This window comes from Phyllostomus hastatus, unplaced genomic scaffold, assembly GCF_019186645.2.
Source record: "Phyllostomus hastatus isolate PE091 unplaced genomic scaffold, TTU_PhHast_1.1 phas_contig_86, whole genome shotgun sequence".
Classification (NCBI taxonomy): domain Eukaryota; kingdom Metazoa; phylum Chordata; class Mammalia; order Chiroptera; family Phyllostomidae; genus Phyllostomus; species Phyllostomus hastatus.
In genome coordinates this window covers 81597537-81613548 of record NW_025333977.1, presented here as the reverse complement: position 1 = coordinate 81613548, position 16012 = coordinate 81597537, and the positions used below count along the sequence as shown (strand labels likewise).

Genomic DNA, 16012 nt, shown 5'->3' with positions numbered 1-16012 from the left:
GTGTACTTTTGCTTTTTAAAATTCTGTACTTGCATAAGCCTAAAAATATATCTGTACCTATAAAATTAAAAAAATTCATTCAGTCATGTGGATAAGTCAAAACATTTTCACTTAAGATATCCAAGTAATGCCCTGGCTGCTGTGGCTCAGTGGATTAAGCACCAGCCTGTGAACCAAAGGGTCACCGGTTCAATTCCCAGTTAGGGCACATGCCTAGGTTGCAGGCCTAGAGGGAACCCATCAATGTTTCTCTCACACATTGATGTTCTCTACCTCTCTTTCTTTCTCCCTTCCACTGTCTCTAAAAAATAAAAAAAATAAAAATAAAAAAAAAGATAGCCAAGTAATTAAGAAATCATGTATATGTCCTATTTTTCCATACCAAATAAAATTTTTTTTCTGTCCAAAGCAATGACTTCTGAATGTAGAAAATCAAATGTACACATGGTATAGTACAAAAATTTTAAATTTTTAAAACAATTTTATTTCCTTTAGAAATAGAGGAAAGGGGGAAGAAAAAGGTAGAGAAACACCAATCAGCTGCCTTTTGCGTGCCACTAACTGGGGACCTGGTCAGCAATGCAGGCAGGTGCCCTCATTGATTTTAGAGAGAGAAGAAAAGAGGGGGCAGAGAGAGAGAGAGAGAGAGAGAGAGAGAGAGAGAGAGAGAGAGAAAGAGACAGACAGACAGAGATATCAATGGGTTGCCTCCCACATGTCCATGACTGGGGATCTAACCTGCAACCTTTTGGTGTACAGGATGATGCTCCAACCAACTGAGCCACCTGGCAAGGACTCTATTTTATTTTTAAATAAACATTTAAAAGTTGAACTAAGAAGTAGCTAAAACAAAGTCTGGTTGTTCTGCATTGCTCAAGCACATCTGGAGCTCTTCTGCATCATACCATGAACTACTTACTCATTGTATTTTCAATGAAATAAGCTTAATTTTCAGGAAAGACACCAAACATGGCATGTGGCAGGTACAATTCTTAAAAAGGTTTACCATCTAAAGAACAATGGCTTCTACAGGTAGCATTAAGAATCAAAAGTGAAAATGTTATTGTAGTAATTTACTCAAACATTGATACAAAAAAAACCCCAGCAACCAAAACATCATAGGTTAAATCTGAAAATACGTATAAAATGCCATCAATTTTTTAAAAACTAATTGCAATTGTCAAACTTATTAGAATTAACACATATAAGGGGAGTTTCAAATCAATTACAGTAATTACTAGGTAATTTTATTCATAATTGTGGCAAATTTTAAAGATGGCTTTAATAGTTTCTGGTAAAAATAAAAAATTGTTCCAGTGAAAATATTCATCTACTTCAGCTGTCTTTACAAGCACACACACTGTGTGTGTGTGTATATATGTTTATTATATACATAATACAAATATCCTACACATAAGAATACATTTATTAAACCAAAGTCACTTTCATCTCACAATATAAAAAAAGAGAATAGTAAAGCTTTTAAAGTTTGTACATAAAGAAATTAGAGAACACTGTTACTGACTACAATTTTACTGTAATAGAGAACTTGACATGGAAGAGAATATTCAATAATTTCTTAATGTTTCCTTAGAACAAATGAGTAATGATTTTTTTCAGGATTAAGGTGAAACATAAACTCATGATAGCTATACTTCAATTATTGCTTAATTTATTGATATTTTCCAATACAAGACCCCTAATCCTTGTGAATCATCTCAATCTAGAAAGGGACAAATTTTTTCTAGTTCATATCTCCATTATTTTCTCTACATTCCCATGTCTATTTCACTTGATAAAAAAAACATTTAAAATGAAAGGCAAATATTTTAGACAAACTCAAAAGTTCCTGTTCTATAAATCTGTATGATTTTAATATATTTCTATAATCCATTGTAGAGATAGTAATTTAGAAATAAAAGAACTACTTCCTTACATACTAATGATCATATGCTTTGGAAAATCTTTTTTATAGGAAATATTAAGTCATTGCAGTTGCCAAAATAATGGGTTTTATGTTGCTATTTCTTATTTCCTATTAATAAATCTGCTTTAGAATCTTTGGTCAAAGTACATTATTTTTCTCCTCTATTTTTTTGATAACCTCATTCTAGTTCTTTCTCAATACCCCCAAACTTCATTTCAAATTCTACTCCTTTCTCCATACTTCACGTTACTGAATTTTATAAAATGTCTTAAGTCTCCTTTACAAAATAAAGTGTGGAGCAAAAGTACATTTAGTTATTCATATGGACATTAATACAATTAATAAATAATAATACAAGAATAAACTGTGTTTGCATACTCTCACAACTCTAAAACCTTTTGCCCCACCCTATATGCACTAGGGTCCTCTGCATTCATGAACTAATTTAATAGTACCTATGGGATAGACTTAAACATGAGTGAATTTAAACTTAGATTAAGTAAAATGTCTAAGGTCACAAAACTTAAGAATATGAACCCAAGTCTATGATTGGGAAATCTATTCTAGTAAAGTCTGTATTGCTTTACATTTAAATACCACTTAGGTTTTATATACCTCACATAGGTTATTTACAGTTTAATCTCACTTGAACTCACAGTAACCTTGACAGTAAAGTCCCCAAATATAAAAACCTTAACCCATACCCCCCAACTTTACTTAAGAGCATGTAACTAAAGTGGCAAAGCTGAATGACGATCCTCTTGTAGTCCAGTGCTAAACCACTTGTTGCCTATATAAGCCACTTTTTTCATTAAGTACAATTCACTCCTCTTCCTTTCACTATCATCCAAATATGTTGTGAAAATAAGGCGGTCAATACATTAATAAAGTCCATCTGAGATTTATATTTGTATCTATTGTATTGACCATGACTTGGATGGTTGTTATTACTAATTTCTATTTGAAAGCTTATACTTAGTTGACAACCTTAGAAGGAGCCATGATCTGGAAGACCTTTAGAGGTAGTATAAGTTTCTTGTCCAGTTGTCTTTAACACAATTCAATAAAGTTTACTGAGTAGCTATCAGGTACTTCAGTATCCTGGTGTTAAAGACAACAGTAGAAACACTGTCCTTGAAGTGCTAGGAGCTTTATAGTTTACTAAGGAACGGATTAGAAAACAGTAATTAAACACAATGCACTAGAAGTGAAAATAGAGGAATAGGAAATGTCTATTAGTGCACAGTCTATGGGCTTCTCTGCCCATAGGGAAAAAAAGCATTCTTGAGGGTGGTGATAATCTATAAAGGCAGTGAAATATAACACCTCAGAGTCAGCACACAGGAGGTATCAGGAACCCCAACACAAAAATCCTTGTGTGCCATTTAATACTGGATTACAGCACAATTCCCTAAAATATGTTAAGATTTCTACATGTAATACTCAAAACCTGATAAAGGTAGGCTAATAACTTCCAAGCTTCAAAGTACTTGTTCATTTGTGTAAGATTAAAGGTCTTTTTCATTTTTCAACTTTAATAGCAATTTAGTCACCAATTCCAGCTGTTAATCTTTCAGATTTCATTAGTGGTCTAAGTCATTGCCTTTACAAGTTCCCTAAAATTGGGGGAATTGTGAAGCAAAACTGCAGAGTCATTCAACCTCTTTCATGCTGACATTTACACCCTAGTACTCATTACTTTTTAGCTGGTTTTCTCTTTCCTATTTCCATCTCACCCAGACAGGACTGGTCTGAAGCTCTAGGACACTTACGGAATTTGTTTAATTTGGTGGAATGTCACTGCAGGAGGGGAAATCTTGTTAAATTGCTGTTATTCTAGAATTTAATTTTTTGTTCTCCTTGACAAAAATAAGACCAGTTTATTGTCGACAATTTGGAAAACCCAGAACAACTTAAATTAAGTCAGTCACATCTACCAAAGATGATTCCATCTTTCTTATTTTTTCTGCTTTTTAATGGATTCTTTAATTGTATTGGTTAGAAAACTAAAAGATTTAAACGTGAATATGATTCTTTAGCTTAAAAATTTACATTTCAAAATCAGAATTGTAATTTGTCAGGCCTTTCCATTTAAAAGAACCAAGGGACTTTCTGAGTTTGCAGTGTAAATAAAAGAATTTAAACCCCAAACTGAAAAACACTCTTCCCTAAAGCACATTGTTTGGGGTCAAAACACTGGTTATGTTGCAAATGAAATGGGAGTACACAGTGTTGGGCAAAAACCTAAACATAACGTCTGTATTTCCACAAATACAATTCATCAATATCTGAAGAGGTCACCTGGAGTTTTAAAAATGGGGAAAGCTAAAGAGGGTACAGGTGCTACTTAAAATGAATTTACCACTGGTCAAGGAATTGATTGGGAGTGCGATTTTAGGGGAAAATGGCCAAAAAAAAATGTCAAAGCATAAACCACGAAGTCAGCAATATCTCGACCTAATATTTCCTTTAAATTTACGGTGATTTACGTTTGGTTCAATTTTATTCCAGCCCAATTAATTTCTGAAAAATTAGTTCCCTGTCTGTGAAACTTAACCACTTTCCCATAAACTAGCCAGTTTCCTGCAGATCACGACACCATAACACCATCTTTCAACACCTCCCTTCCCTTTCAATTCCCTTCCCTTCCCTGTCGTATTCACACCTTCTGTTTCGAAGGCAGTAGATCTTTACTCTTTCAACGATCCCCTCCCTTACTGCACCACAAAATCAGAAAAAGGTGGAAGACCTGCTTTTACCCGTCTAGTCTTATCTAAAGTATGTGAACACCCGTAAAACGTCTCTTGCGAGGAATTCAGGGAAAAACTCCTAAGGAGAGAAAGCTCGTTGGGAAGCAGGCTTTACAGTGACTCCGCAGCGAGGGCCACATCATTGTCATTCCCTCCCAAGCCTGTCTCACTGGAGACACCTCTGCCTCCGGGGTTTTTCTTACTTCCCAGCTTCTCCGTACCAGGATGAAGGTAAAGACGGTGCAGGGCGTCTGACAAAGAATGGGCTTTGGGAATTGGAACCTAGAGGCCAGTGCAGACCCCCCAAGAATGGCTGAACCCATCCCGAAAAAAGAACCATGATGGCCGCACTCACCCCCAACCCTGAGAAAAGTGGATGTCTGGACCCCTACGTCGCCGGGGCGAAAACAGTGGGAGAGCGGGGGTCAGAAATGGAGAATTCAGCTTCTTGCCGGCACAGGATGACAGCGGGAAAGAAGCCGGGAACAGTGGAGGCGGCCGTTCTGTCTCCCTTCTCTTCCTCCTCCCACCCCTTCTCTAATCCCCACCTGCCGCCGGTTACAAGGCGCCGCTCACCTGACAGTGCGCGAGACGCAGAAACCGTGCAGACCAGGGACCCACAAGCTCCGTCACTGAAGATGGGAAGTCTTCTACTGCAGGGGCGGGTCTAGACAGTCACGTGGCCCTGAGCTCCGCCCCGTCAGGCGGAGGCAGTGCACTTTAAGGTCCTGTATTTTTGCGGATTGCTTGAACATTAATTTTGTTATGATTAAATTTTAAGAAAAAAAACTAAAAACTTTCACGAAGATTAGGTTGCAAAGTGCAATGTAGAAGGAGTGGGTGAACTGGTTAAAAAAATGCATTGCTAAGGAAGTGACGCTAACGCCATAATCTATAGACCGGAAATGGCCAAGGAGTTCCGTCCCTCCGGCACCCGACTGTAAAATCCCAATCTTAAATGTTTGAAGCAATTACATGATCTCAAAACTTGAAACGTGGTGGGCCGAAGCCAAGTTACACGGCCATTTGTTAATTACGTTTGTCTTAAAAAAACGACATTCACTTGTTTTCCACAGGCTTCTATAAAGAAGAACCTACTTTATAAGATCTCATTACGAGACAGGAGCATTTGAAGGTCATCAGGAGGACTACCAACCGGGAAGAACAGGGTCAGGGAAGACTGATTTCACTTGAGTGGGAAAGGTGAAGGAGGGGCGGAAAAATCCGGATTTTACCGCCAAGGCCTGCCGGGCAAGCCCCACAAGTAGTGTCGTAAGGAATGGGAGGAGGAAGATGACGCCACAGGGCACAGCCCAGTAGAAAGATGGAGGTCTTAAAGTGGAGGGGGGAAGGGTATGCCGAGGCCAGCAGTGAGGCTGCGCGGGAGGCGGCCTACGCGCCGGCGCGCAGAGGGGGCGGGGTGAAAGGTCACAACGCGGCGGCGGGTCTGGCTGGCGGCGGCCGCAGGCGGGAGCCGAGTACCCAGAGTGCACGTGTGGAGAAGCGGCAGCACCAGTCCCGCGACGGGAGACCGTCCCGCTCCCTCCAGAGACGCAGGGCCGCGCTCCAGTCTCGGGCCTTCGTCACCCGCTCAGCTCCCTGCCTTAGGCGTGGAGGTCGGCTAGTGGGGTTGAGTGGCCCGAGCTGAGGACACTGAGAGCTCAGGTCGGCGACGACAACGGCGTTGATAGCGGTGGTAACAACGGCCTCAGAAGGCGGGGAAGATGAAAGGGTGAGGAAGGGCAGCCGGGCAGGGCCGGGCGGGCGGGAGAGAAGGATTGCGAAGGAGGGGAGAGACTGGGCGAAGACCCGGCGGAGGGAGATTTCTGGGTTTCTCTGCTCACGGAGGGGGCGGAGGCTCGGCTCGGGCTGTTCGCGCGCTGAAGGGCCAACAGAGGCAAGACCCGGGCAACCCAGCTTCTTGGCCCAGAGGACGAGTGTGTGTTGACTGGAGAATAGCAACTGAGTGTGGCACGGGAAGAGCTCTTGTGAGATCCCTGCGGTCTTCAACCCAGAAATGGAGGGCTGAGACACCCCCCGCCCGCCACTTCGAGTGGGGTGGTCTGGTTGTCCTCTTCAAATCTAGATTCCATATTGGGAACCTTGGTGTTTGTCATCTTTCAGTTTTATTCACGGTTGAGAGTTATGCAGGACCTTCTGGAGGAAGGATTTGGAATAAAGAGGGAGACGAGTATTTAGAGCTAGTGACTCAACTGGATTTGGGTTGGGTCAGACCGAGTGGAGGAGGGGGAAAGAGAGCGGGAGCACGGTAGACTTGGGGTGCCAAAATGTTTAAGGAACTATTGTTGATCAGTAGGTGGAGCTGTTGCTCCAGTAGTTGAGTATCGCCCCTGTACTGTGGGGGTCCTTCGTTAACTCTGACACTTTCTTCAGGTGATTGGCAGAGTTAGTATTCTCCTATAGTTTTCCTCTTTGATACAATTAAGGATTATTTTGGTTCGACTATTTTCATTTGGGTAAGATTTCACCTACTATTAAATTACATACTGTTAAAGTGTTAATTACATAATACGGTGTTTTAAAATATTGCCTAAATAGGCCGTTTGAGGGCTTGCGTTTACTCTCCTTAGAGGAAGAAATGAAATCTTTAACAATGTTAAAAGCTTTTCTGTGATTCCTGAGTTTTCTGTTATAGCAAGTGAAAGAATTGTAAATGTTTTGAGTTAGTGGAGCCTTCCGAACTTTTCAGCAACCCTTCTGAGGATGAAATAAAAGTATTGTAAGTAATCTGCCTAAAACAAGGGTCTAAATGTTATCTCGGCGTGTTTATGTATTTGAAATTGCAGAAGACTACAGGAGTTTAATTTGGTCTTAGTTCTGTAACGTGATTCTTTATTCCGGTTTTGCTTTAAATATTGGAAATTCATTCTAATGTCGAGTCGTATCTCTTGTAATTAAAGTTTCGAAGTCACGAAGAAATTTTCATATTTCACATCAGGTTTTAAAGCATTCCAATCAGGACACCAGTTGAGGGGTATGAGAAGTATTTGCTGCACTTGAATTATGTAGGAAGTTTGGTTCTTTTAGGTATGATCCGATGTATTTTGGTGAGATTTTTCTTTTTTCTTGAGTTTGGGTGCTGTTTTCTACTAATTTTTGTATATTTTTGGGCATTCAATGCTTATTTGTCTTGTTCTGTTGAAGTATTAAAATAAAAATGAGGCTGAGGAAGAGTTCCCAGTGTTGAGACTGTGCATGGATTTGTAAAGGAGGGCCTCCAAGAAATTATTCTATATGTTTGGATCCAAAATTTTTGGTCTACCTAAGTCACACTAAAGTGTATTGTTTTGATACCTAACTTAGTAGTAGAAATAGGTCAAACAGAGGTATTGATCACAGTCTACCTTCAGTTAATATACGAGTGAGACAATTATCTTTTATTTTAAATGATTATTTGTGGGTAACAACCTGATGGAATGAAATTTAGAGGAAATTTTTAGTTATTGAATCTGTATCTTATTCTATCAAGTGTGCCTGAAATGAAATTAAGTCTAGTTATTGTGTTTTTAATGATAAACTTTTAAGGTGATTTCATAGGAATAGTCTCTTTAACTTTGTAGATGAACTAACTCCCTGGTAGGGTGGGACTTAATTTTTTTTTTTTTTTTTACTTCTGAATCTTGTATTTAAGCCACTGAACAAATGAAGACAATAGACGTTATTTAAAATATTATAAGGTCCTCAAGTTCAAAGACTTCTATCAACATGCACAATGGTTAGTGTTGAAAGGCCTGTGAAATGAAATAGTGGTCCTGATTATGTGGTTTTTGTATGAAATTTTATTTGCTTGTTTCATTGTATATGGAAGCTAGTTGAATTAAGTTGAATAGAAATACATAAAATTGGAAATGATTTACAATTTTAAGTCATTTTGTTTAAATATTTTACATCACTGCCTATATTGCCTGTCATTTTGAAAATTTTAGTTATTATTTTACCTGTTTTTCTTCCTATTTTACTTAGTTTTTATTAGTAGTAGAAGTAGGGCATTCCATTATGCTGACATGTAATTGTCTTTTCTCCATAGTGCATAAATGTGCAGTTAATTACTGCATGTATTTATATATATGATCTAGAAATCTGAGGTATGTTAGGATATGTTACTTTTGTACTGAGGTTGCTTGTTGTTATAAACCAGGAATTTTATAGGTTGAATTTATGTTGGTAAGCTGATTTTTAAAAAATCTGTTCCTCTTAAGGAAGGTGAAATTTAAGCATGAGGGGGTGCCACACACAGACATGACTGAGATGGCAATGTAATTGGTCCATGTAATAGAAAGTAAGCCCTGGCTGGTGTAGCTCAGTGGATTGAGTGTGGGCTGGGAACCAAAGCATCGCAGGTTCGATTCTCAGTCAGAGCACATCCCTGGGTTGCAGGCCACGTCCCCAGTGGGGGCCACTTGAGAGACAGCCACACATTGATGTTTCTCTCTCTCTCCCTCCCTTCCCCTCTCTAAAAATAAATAAATAAAACCTTTAAAAAAAAAGTAAAACTGAATCTGTTTACACTTTATTTGTAGTAAAGAGGTGCAATAAAACCTAGTTTTAATAAAAATGTCTAATAAGATATGAATACATGTGCACAAAGTAAAGAAGGAAGTAGCCCTGACTGGTGTGGTTCAGTTGGTTGGGCATCATGCCGCAAAGTGAAGGTCACTTGGTTTGATTCCTGGTCAGGGCACATGCCTGGGTTGTGAGTTCAGTTTAAAAGATATACCTCAATTATTTAAATAGTTGTCCTTTTTTGTTTTCTTTGGCCGGGGGGGGGGGGCAGTCTGCAGAAATCATTAGAATACCAGTAGTGACAAATAGAAACTACCTTTCTATTACAGCAATGAGAATTTTATGGGTTACAGTTTAATAACTACAAACTTATATAATTACTGTTACCAGGAAACACTGCTTGCTCTTGACTGGTTCACTTCTATCATCTATTTGTATTTATTCAGTGCCTAACTTAGTGGCAAAACGTTAGTCCTTTCCTGTTTAATACAGTAGTGCCTAGTTATAATTGAGCAGTTGAAATGTGGCTTGTGTTACTGAAAAACTGGATTTTAAATTTTAATTTAAAAAACTGATACTCAAAGTTGGTTGTTGGACAATTATGTTTGGAACAACTTGGATATGTGGATCTGTAAATTTTATGAAGTGTAAATATAGATTAGATATTTCTGATGAAAATAATGTGTGAATTGAGATGTGTTAGAAACGTTATCTACTGGATTTTAAGACTTGATATGAAAAAAAGATTTCAGAAAAAGTAAAATAGTCATTAATAATTGTTATTTTTATTATATGTAGAAATGGTTTCACTTGCACCTTTTTGGCCATTTAATGTACACACTAGTAATTTGTAAATTACTTATGTGGCTCAAATTAGATTTCTATTAGACAGTGGTGTGCTAGACCCTGAAAAATTCAATTTGTATGAAACATGACTTCTTGCCTTAGGATGTAGTCCCAGGTGGTAAATGTTTCTAAATGTTTTAACTGTGGGCCAGAGTTTTTAGATTAAAAATATTGTAATCCAATCACTTGGTCTGCAGTAGATAGGGAAGGAAAATTGGAAGTATGTATTTGCCTTTCTTGATCTAGTGCAACCTGTATTCTGTCTCTGTCATTGCTGAAGCCGTTGGGGGCAGGGGAGGTTGTGAGAGTGGGAAGGAGGAAATAACCCCGTTTTCAAGAGGAAAGGTTTCTCAGCTCTTAGTCCTCGATAGTGTTGAAGTGAATTTTATTTATAAAATTACTTGACATGCATCCTTAATTATTCATTTTGGATAATTCCCTGGAAGTGAAATTTTTGGATTAGGAGGTATGGGCATTTTAAAATTTCTGACTTTTTTGCCAAGTTAACTGCAGAAAGGTAGTAGCAATGCATACTGCCAGCAGTGTATGATGATACCCTTCTGTAAGAACTGATGGAGAAGTTGAGGAGCACTCGAAAAAACCTTAAGGAAATGGAGGAAGACACTGTGGCTGCCATTTCAGCCATGGGTGGTATAAAATACCCTTATCTGGGATGAGTGGTCTACATTGAGCATTTGTAAAATGATAGAAGTAACTATCATTTTATCTTCACCAGTTGGTTTTGAGGACACATTCACATAAAGCCTTAATGCTAGTTTGATTTGCTGATTAGGTGATAAAATTATCTTTCTTTACCTTTCCTTTTTTTGTAATTCAGTTGGATATTTCCACTTCCCCTGGCCATTTTTTTACCTTTGTGACTTAACAGTTTTTAACTTAGATATTGATTGCTTTTTTTACTTCAAATTACAAAACAGTCAGATAATGTTCTTTAGAAAATGGGTTGAGACATTCAAATTGGTAAATATTGTCAGAGTGATGCTAGTTTAGGGCCCAGACCATTAGAAAGGAGATTCTTTGCAGGCAGACCTTGTTAAACTGTGGCAAGCAAGGGAAATATTTCATGCTTAGGAGCATTTTAAACATTTCTTATTTCTCTTTCCAGAAAACTAAGGTATATTTAAAGATATATTTGGATTTTCCTCTCTGGTCTGTATGGTTTATTACGTGTGTTATAATTTATCTTCATAAAGGAGACTTACTGTGATGCAAAAAGCATTGAACTGAAAGCAACCACGGTTTATTGTTCATTGTGGCACTGATCACTAATCATAGTTAGTGACATTAGTCCCTTATTGACCTGAGCCTAGGTTTCTTTGACTTTTAAAGAGAATAGCTTGAAAGGAAGAATAATGGCTAAATAACTGTAATTCATGTGATAGTTCTAATTTATTGGTAGTATCTTATCAGTATTTAATGTGTCAATAGCTCAGATTGCAAAATAAAAAGGTGATGTCATTGGTTTGTTTGTTTTTAGAGATTTTATTTATTTTTAGAGAAAGGGGAAGGGATAGAGAGAAGCATCATATGAGAGGGAAACATGTATCACTTGCCTCTTGTACACACCCTAACCAGTGACAGAATCCACAACACAGGCATTTGCCCTGACCGGGAATCAACCAGTGACCTTCCACTTGGTGGTACAATGCCCAACCAGCTGAGCCACACCAGCCAGGACTTACTGATCATTAATATCTACTATTACTGCTGTGCCACGTATGCCACGTATTTGCCATCCCTGGTCTCTGTCATCTCTAACTTTATATTGGGTTGGCCAAAAAGTTTGTTTAGTTTTTTCCATACAATGACTCTAGTAGTGCTTAGTTGTCTTTAACTTCATTTGAAACAATTTTGTTAAATTGTATTGTGGACAGCTGTAATATCAGTGTGCATTTACAAAAAACTCGCTAAAATTGGTGAATTTTTGTGCAGCCATTTTAATATTGAAGATGAAAGAAAATAGAACATTTTGGGGGTATTAGGCTTTGTTATTTTACAAAAGGTAAAAATACAACAGAAATGCATGAAAAAAGACTTGTTCAGTTTATGGAGAAGGTGCTGTGACTGGTTGAACATGTCAAAAATGGTTTGCAAAGTTTCTTACACAGGTGATATTTTGGCCAAGTAATTCTTTGCTGTGAGTCTGTCTTATGCATTGGAAGATGTTTAGCAGCACCCCTGGTCTCTACCCACTAGAAGCCAGTAATGGGAGATAGCTGACATACTCATAACATCCAAATCAATGAAGTTATTGCTGAAAATGAAAAATGTCTTATATTACTGAAGAAACTAAACAGACTTTTTGGCCAACCCAGTATGATACCAAGAAATAGTACTTTGAATTCATATTTGAATTGTAATTTTTTAAGTTGCTGTCTTCGTTTTGCTCTTGTGTTTCTGCCTCTGAAGACTTGCTCATCCCTCCCTGTCATGGGACTTTTACCCTTTATAGCAGTTAACATGTCCTTCACTGTTAAACACCTGCTACAGGAATAGTATATATAGTCAAATGAAAAAGCAGTTACGGAGGTGAGCCAAGAAGGAAAGAGGTGGATTCTAGCATTTTTAGTAGTTTTTTTTTTTTATGGCCTAAAAACAATGAGGGAGGAAGAAAAGGCTAGGCCTGTGGCCACAGTTAGAAGATGAACAGGATTTATATACAGTACTATTTGAATTTCATTTGTTAGGTTATGTGTAGCTTTTGAAAAATTTTAAGCAGAGAAGTAAAGTGATCAGATCTATGGTTTAGAAAGATTGTTCTGTCTGCATTGTTATGAATTTTTTGCCTTAGCTCTGTTCTTATTACCCTTCATTAGGCTGTAGATTTTGGATTAAAATGATGGTGCGAACCATACTGCTCAAAAAGCTATACGAATAGGTTATTAATTAGACTTAACAGATTAAAATGGGACATAAAGGTACATCTAAAACTAAATTTCTGTATTTGATGAATGGTGGGGCTATTAATAAAGACAGATATAGGTAGATATTTTAATTTCTTGTAGGGAATGATGCATTCAGCTTTTGATGTATTAAATTTGAGATTCCTGTGAAATAACCAATAAGCAGTTAGAAATACATGTTTGGATTCACAGATTTTGAAGAAAAACACTATTAAGGAAAAAGCCAGAGCTGGGAAGGAGCTCTCCTAATTGAATATATGTATAGCCATGGAAAATTTTTCAAAGAATAATTTGATTCTTTCTACGCTGTAATCTTGAGTAGATTGTGTCCATGTGTGTGATTAGCATTTCTAGCACCTGACCAAATAATCGCTAATTGTACACATACGATACTTGCAGTCACACAGCTTGGAGAGCTGACCCACCCACTTTTTTGATACCTGCTAACCCTCTCTAGAACAGTGACTCTCAACCAGGGACATACCTCCTACACCATCTTAGAAATCTGGTAGGTAGTTGTTGGACACATTTTGGTTGTCACAATGAGGTGGGATGGATAGAGGCTGCTAAATAGTCTACAATGCTTTGGAAAGGCCCTCACAACAAGGAATTATCCAGCCCCAAAATGTCAGTAGTACCAAGACTGAGAAACTCTGCTATAAAATCTAGTTGAGGTGAGAGAGCCCATTAGTTACAAATATAAGGGCCAAAGGAGTAAAGATGACTCTTTTGAGGGAAGTAATATGATATAGCTGATCTTTCACTATAGTGGGAGTTTGTAGATTTAGGCAGAGCAAACACCCTGTACAAGAAGTGACTAAGCAGTTAAACTTTAGTGCCAGGATGCAGTTAATTCCTACCTAAAATAAAAACAGATTTTAACAGCTTCCTCTGTACTTCATTTTCTCTTTTTTGCTATATGACTTTAAAAGTCAATTTGTAGAGAAGGACCCACTTTCGTGTAGTCATGTCTCCATCTTGTGGCCTTGGAAAATACTGCCACTGAATTTTGTTTTTACAATTATGGGCATAATTGACATTCTCTTTAATAGTTACAAACGTTTCAGTGCTTATCTGATGTTGATGTGCTGAATACTTAACATGCATTTTTCTCATTATATCACACTGCTCTTTTATAAGCCAGGAACTATCTGTGGTTTCCTAGAACTACCATATTGTAAGTCGAAAAGATTATGTAACTGACTGAATAACAGAATGGCCTTGTGGTGCTGGCACAACATAATTCTAATGGGTTTTACAAAGTGGAAAGCAAGTAGCAAGTTTTCCAGATCTAAGGACTTGATGGTACATATTTCTATGGGCACTTGTGTTACATCAGTCTGTCTCCCCTTTTAGATCGTTGGTCTGAAAACTTTAGTAGGAAGTGCTTTGGGGTTTGTTATGAATTTGAAAACCAAGGAAAAATAACATGTCACATGAATTTACTTAAGAGAATAATTTCATGTTTTTAATAACTACTGTCCTCAGATTTTTATAGTTAGGGTTTATACTCTACTGCCAGTAGGAACCTGGGACAAAACATATAAGGTAAATGAGTAAGACAAGAAGAAATGTAAGCTTTGTGTAAAATCTTAACTATTAACATCCAACTTAATTGAAAAAACAAACAAACCTGTTGAGTCACTTAGATGTGGCCACATGGCCAATATACCCTATTGGCCAAGAATTAGAGGGTTGTCTACAGAGTAGAGGTCTTAAACTAATAAATTATTAGTCCACATTATTAAGTTATATCAAAATCTTTTTCTGAAGTAAGCAGTCAGTGCAATGATTAACAACCCAGGTTTTGCATCAGTCTGGTTTGAGTTTGAGCTCCTCAAGAATAGCTATGCTATATCATACACAAAACTAAACTCAAGATGGATAAAAGATTAAATACAAGTCATGACACCATAAAAGTACTAGAGAAAAACATAGGCAGAAAATTTTCAGATATCCCACACAGCAATATTATTGCTGATATGTCTCCTGAGGCAAGGGATGCAAAGGAAAGAATAAACAAGTGGGACTACATCAAATTAAAAAGCTAAATAATTAAAGAAAACATCAGCAAAACGAAAACGGAGCCAACTGTATTATAGAACATATTTGCCAATGATACTTTGGATAAGGGTTTGATCTTCAAAATATAAAGAACCTCAACACTAGGAAGACAAACCAATTTAAAAATTGGACAAAGAACCTGAACAGACACTTCTCCAGGGACATACAGAGGGCTCATACACATAAGAAAGAATGCTCAGCATCATTAGCCATCAGAGAGATGCAAATCAAATCACAATGAGATGCCACTTCACACCAGGCAGAATAGCCATCATTAACAAGTCAACATGCAAGTGCTGGCAAGGATATGGAGAAAAGGGAAACCTAGTGCACTGTTGGTGGGAATGCAGACTGGTGTAGCCACTGTGGAAAACGGTATGGAATTTCCTCCAAAAAACTAAAGCTGGAACTGCCTTTTGATCTGGCAGCCCACTGCTGGGATTATATATATCCTGAGAATTCTGAAACACTAATTCAAAAGAACCTATGCACCCCAATGTTCATAGCAGCACAATTTACAATAGCCAAGTGCTGGAAACAGCCTAAGTGTGCATCAGTAAATGAGTGAATCAAAAAAACTGTAGTACGTTTACACAATGGATTACTATGCAGCAGTAAGAAGGAACTTCTATCCTTTGCGACAGCATGGATGGAAGTGGAGAGCATTACGCTAAGCAAGATAAGCACGGTGGTGAAAGATAAATACTATATGATCTCACCTATAAATGGAACCTAATGAACAAAACAAACCAGCAAAATACAACCAGAGACATGGAAATAAAGAACAAACTGACAGTGACCAGAGTGGAGGGGATGGGGGAAAGGGAAAGGTCTAGTGAAGGAACATATATAAAGGACACGTGGACAACAAAGTGGGGGTTGACTGTGGGATCAGGGTTTGGGAGGGTAGGGGGGGAGCGACGGGAAAATGGGGACAACTGTAATTGAATAACAGTAAAAAAAATACTGGCTATGCC

The 16012-nt window shown here is 37.9% G+C and overlaps 2 protein-coding genes across 4 annotated transcripts in view; one reads left to right on the top strand and one right to left on the bottom strand.

Moving 5' to 3' along the window:
- ATP6V1A (ATPase H+ transporting V1 subunit A) overlaps window positions 1-5399 on the bottom strand; it is a 58694-nt gene extending 53295 nt beyond the window's left edge. The window contains exon 1 of one of the 2 annotated variants that reach the window (XM_045851625.1): window positions 5254-5399. The gene's annotated coding sequence lies outside the window, so the exon portion shown is untranslated. Of the gene's footprint in view, window positions 1-5032; window positions 5213-5253 lie in introns of those variants that run through there. The other variant, XM_045851626.1, reaches the window with a different exon arrangement.
- An 877-nt stretch (window positions 5400-6276) lies between these two features.
- Window positions 6277-16012, top strand: part of NAA50 (N-alpha-acetyltransferase 50, NatE catalytic subunit) — a 35046-nt gene continuing 25310 nt past the window's right edge. The window contains exon 1 of one of the 2 annotated variants that reach the window (XM_045851627.1): window positions 6277-6409. In XM_045851627.1, the coding sequence (XP_045707583.1) occupies window positions 6402-6409 (8 nt within the window). In that variant the 5' untranslated portion in view covers window positions 6277-6401. The remainder of the gene's footprint in view (window positions 6410-16012) is intronic. The other variant, XM_045851628.1, reaches the window with a different exon arrangement.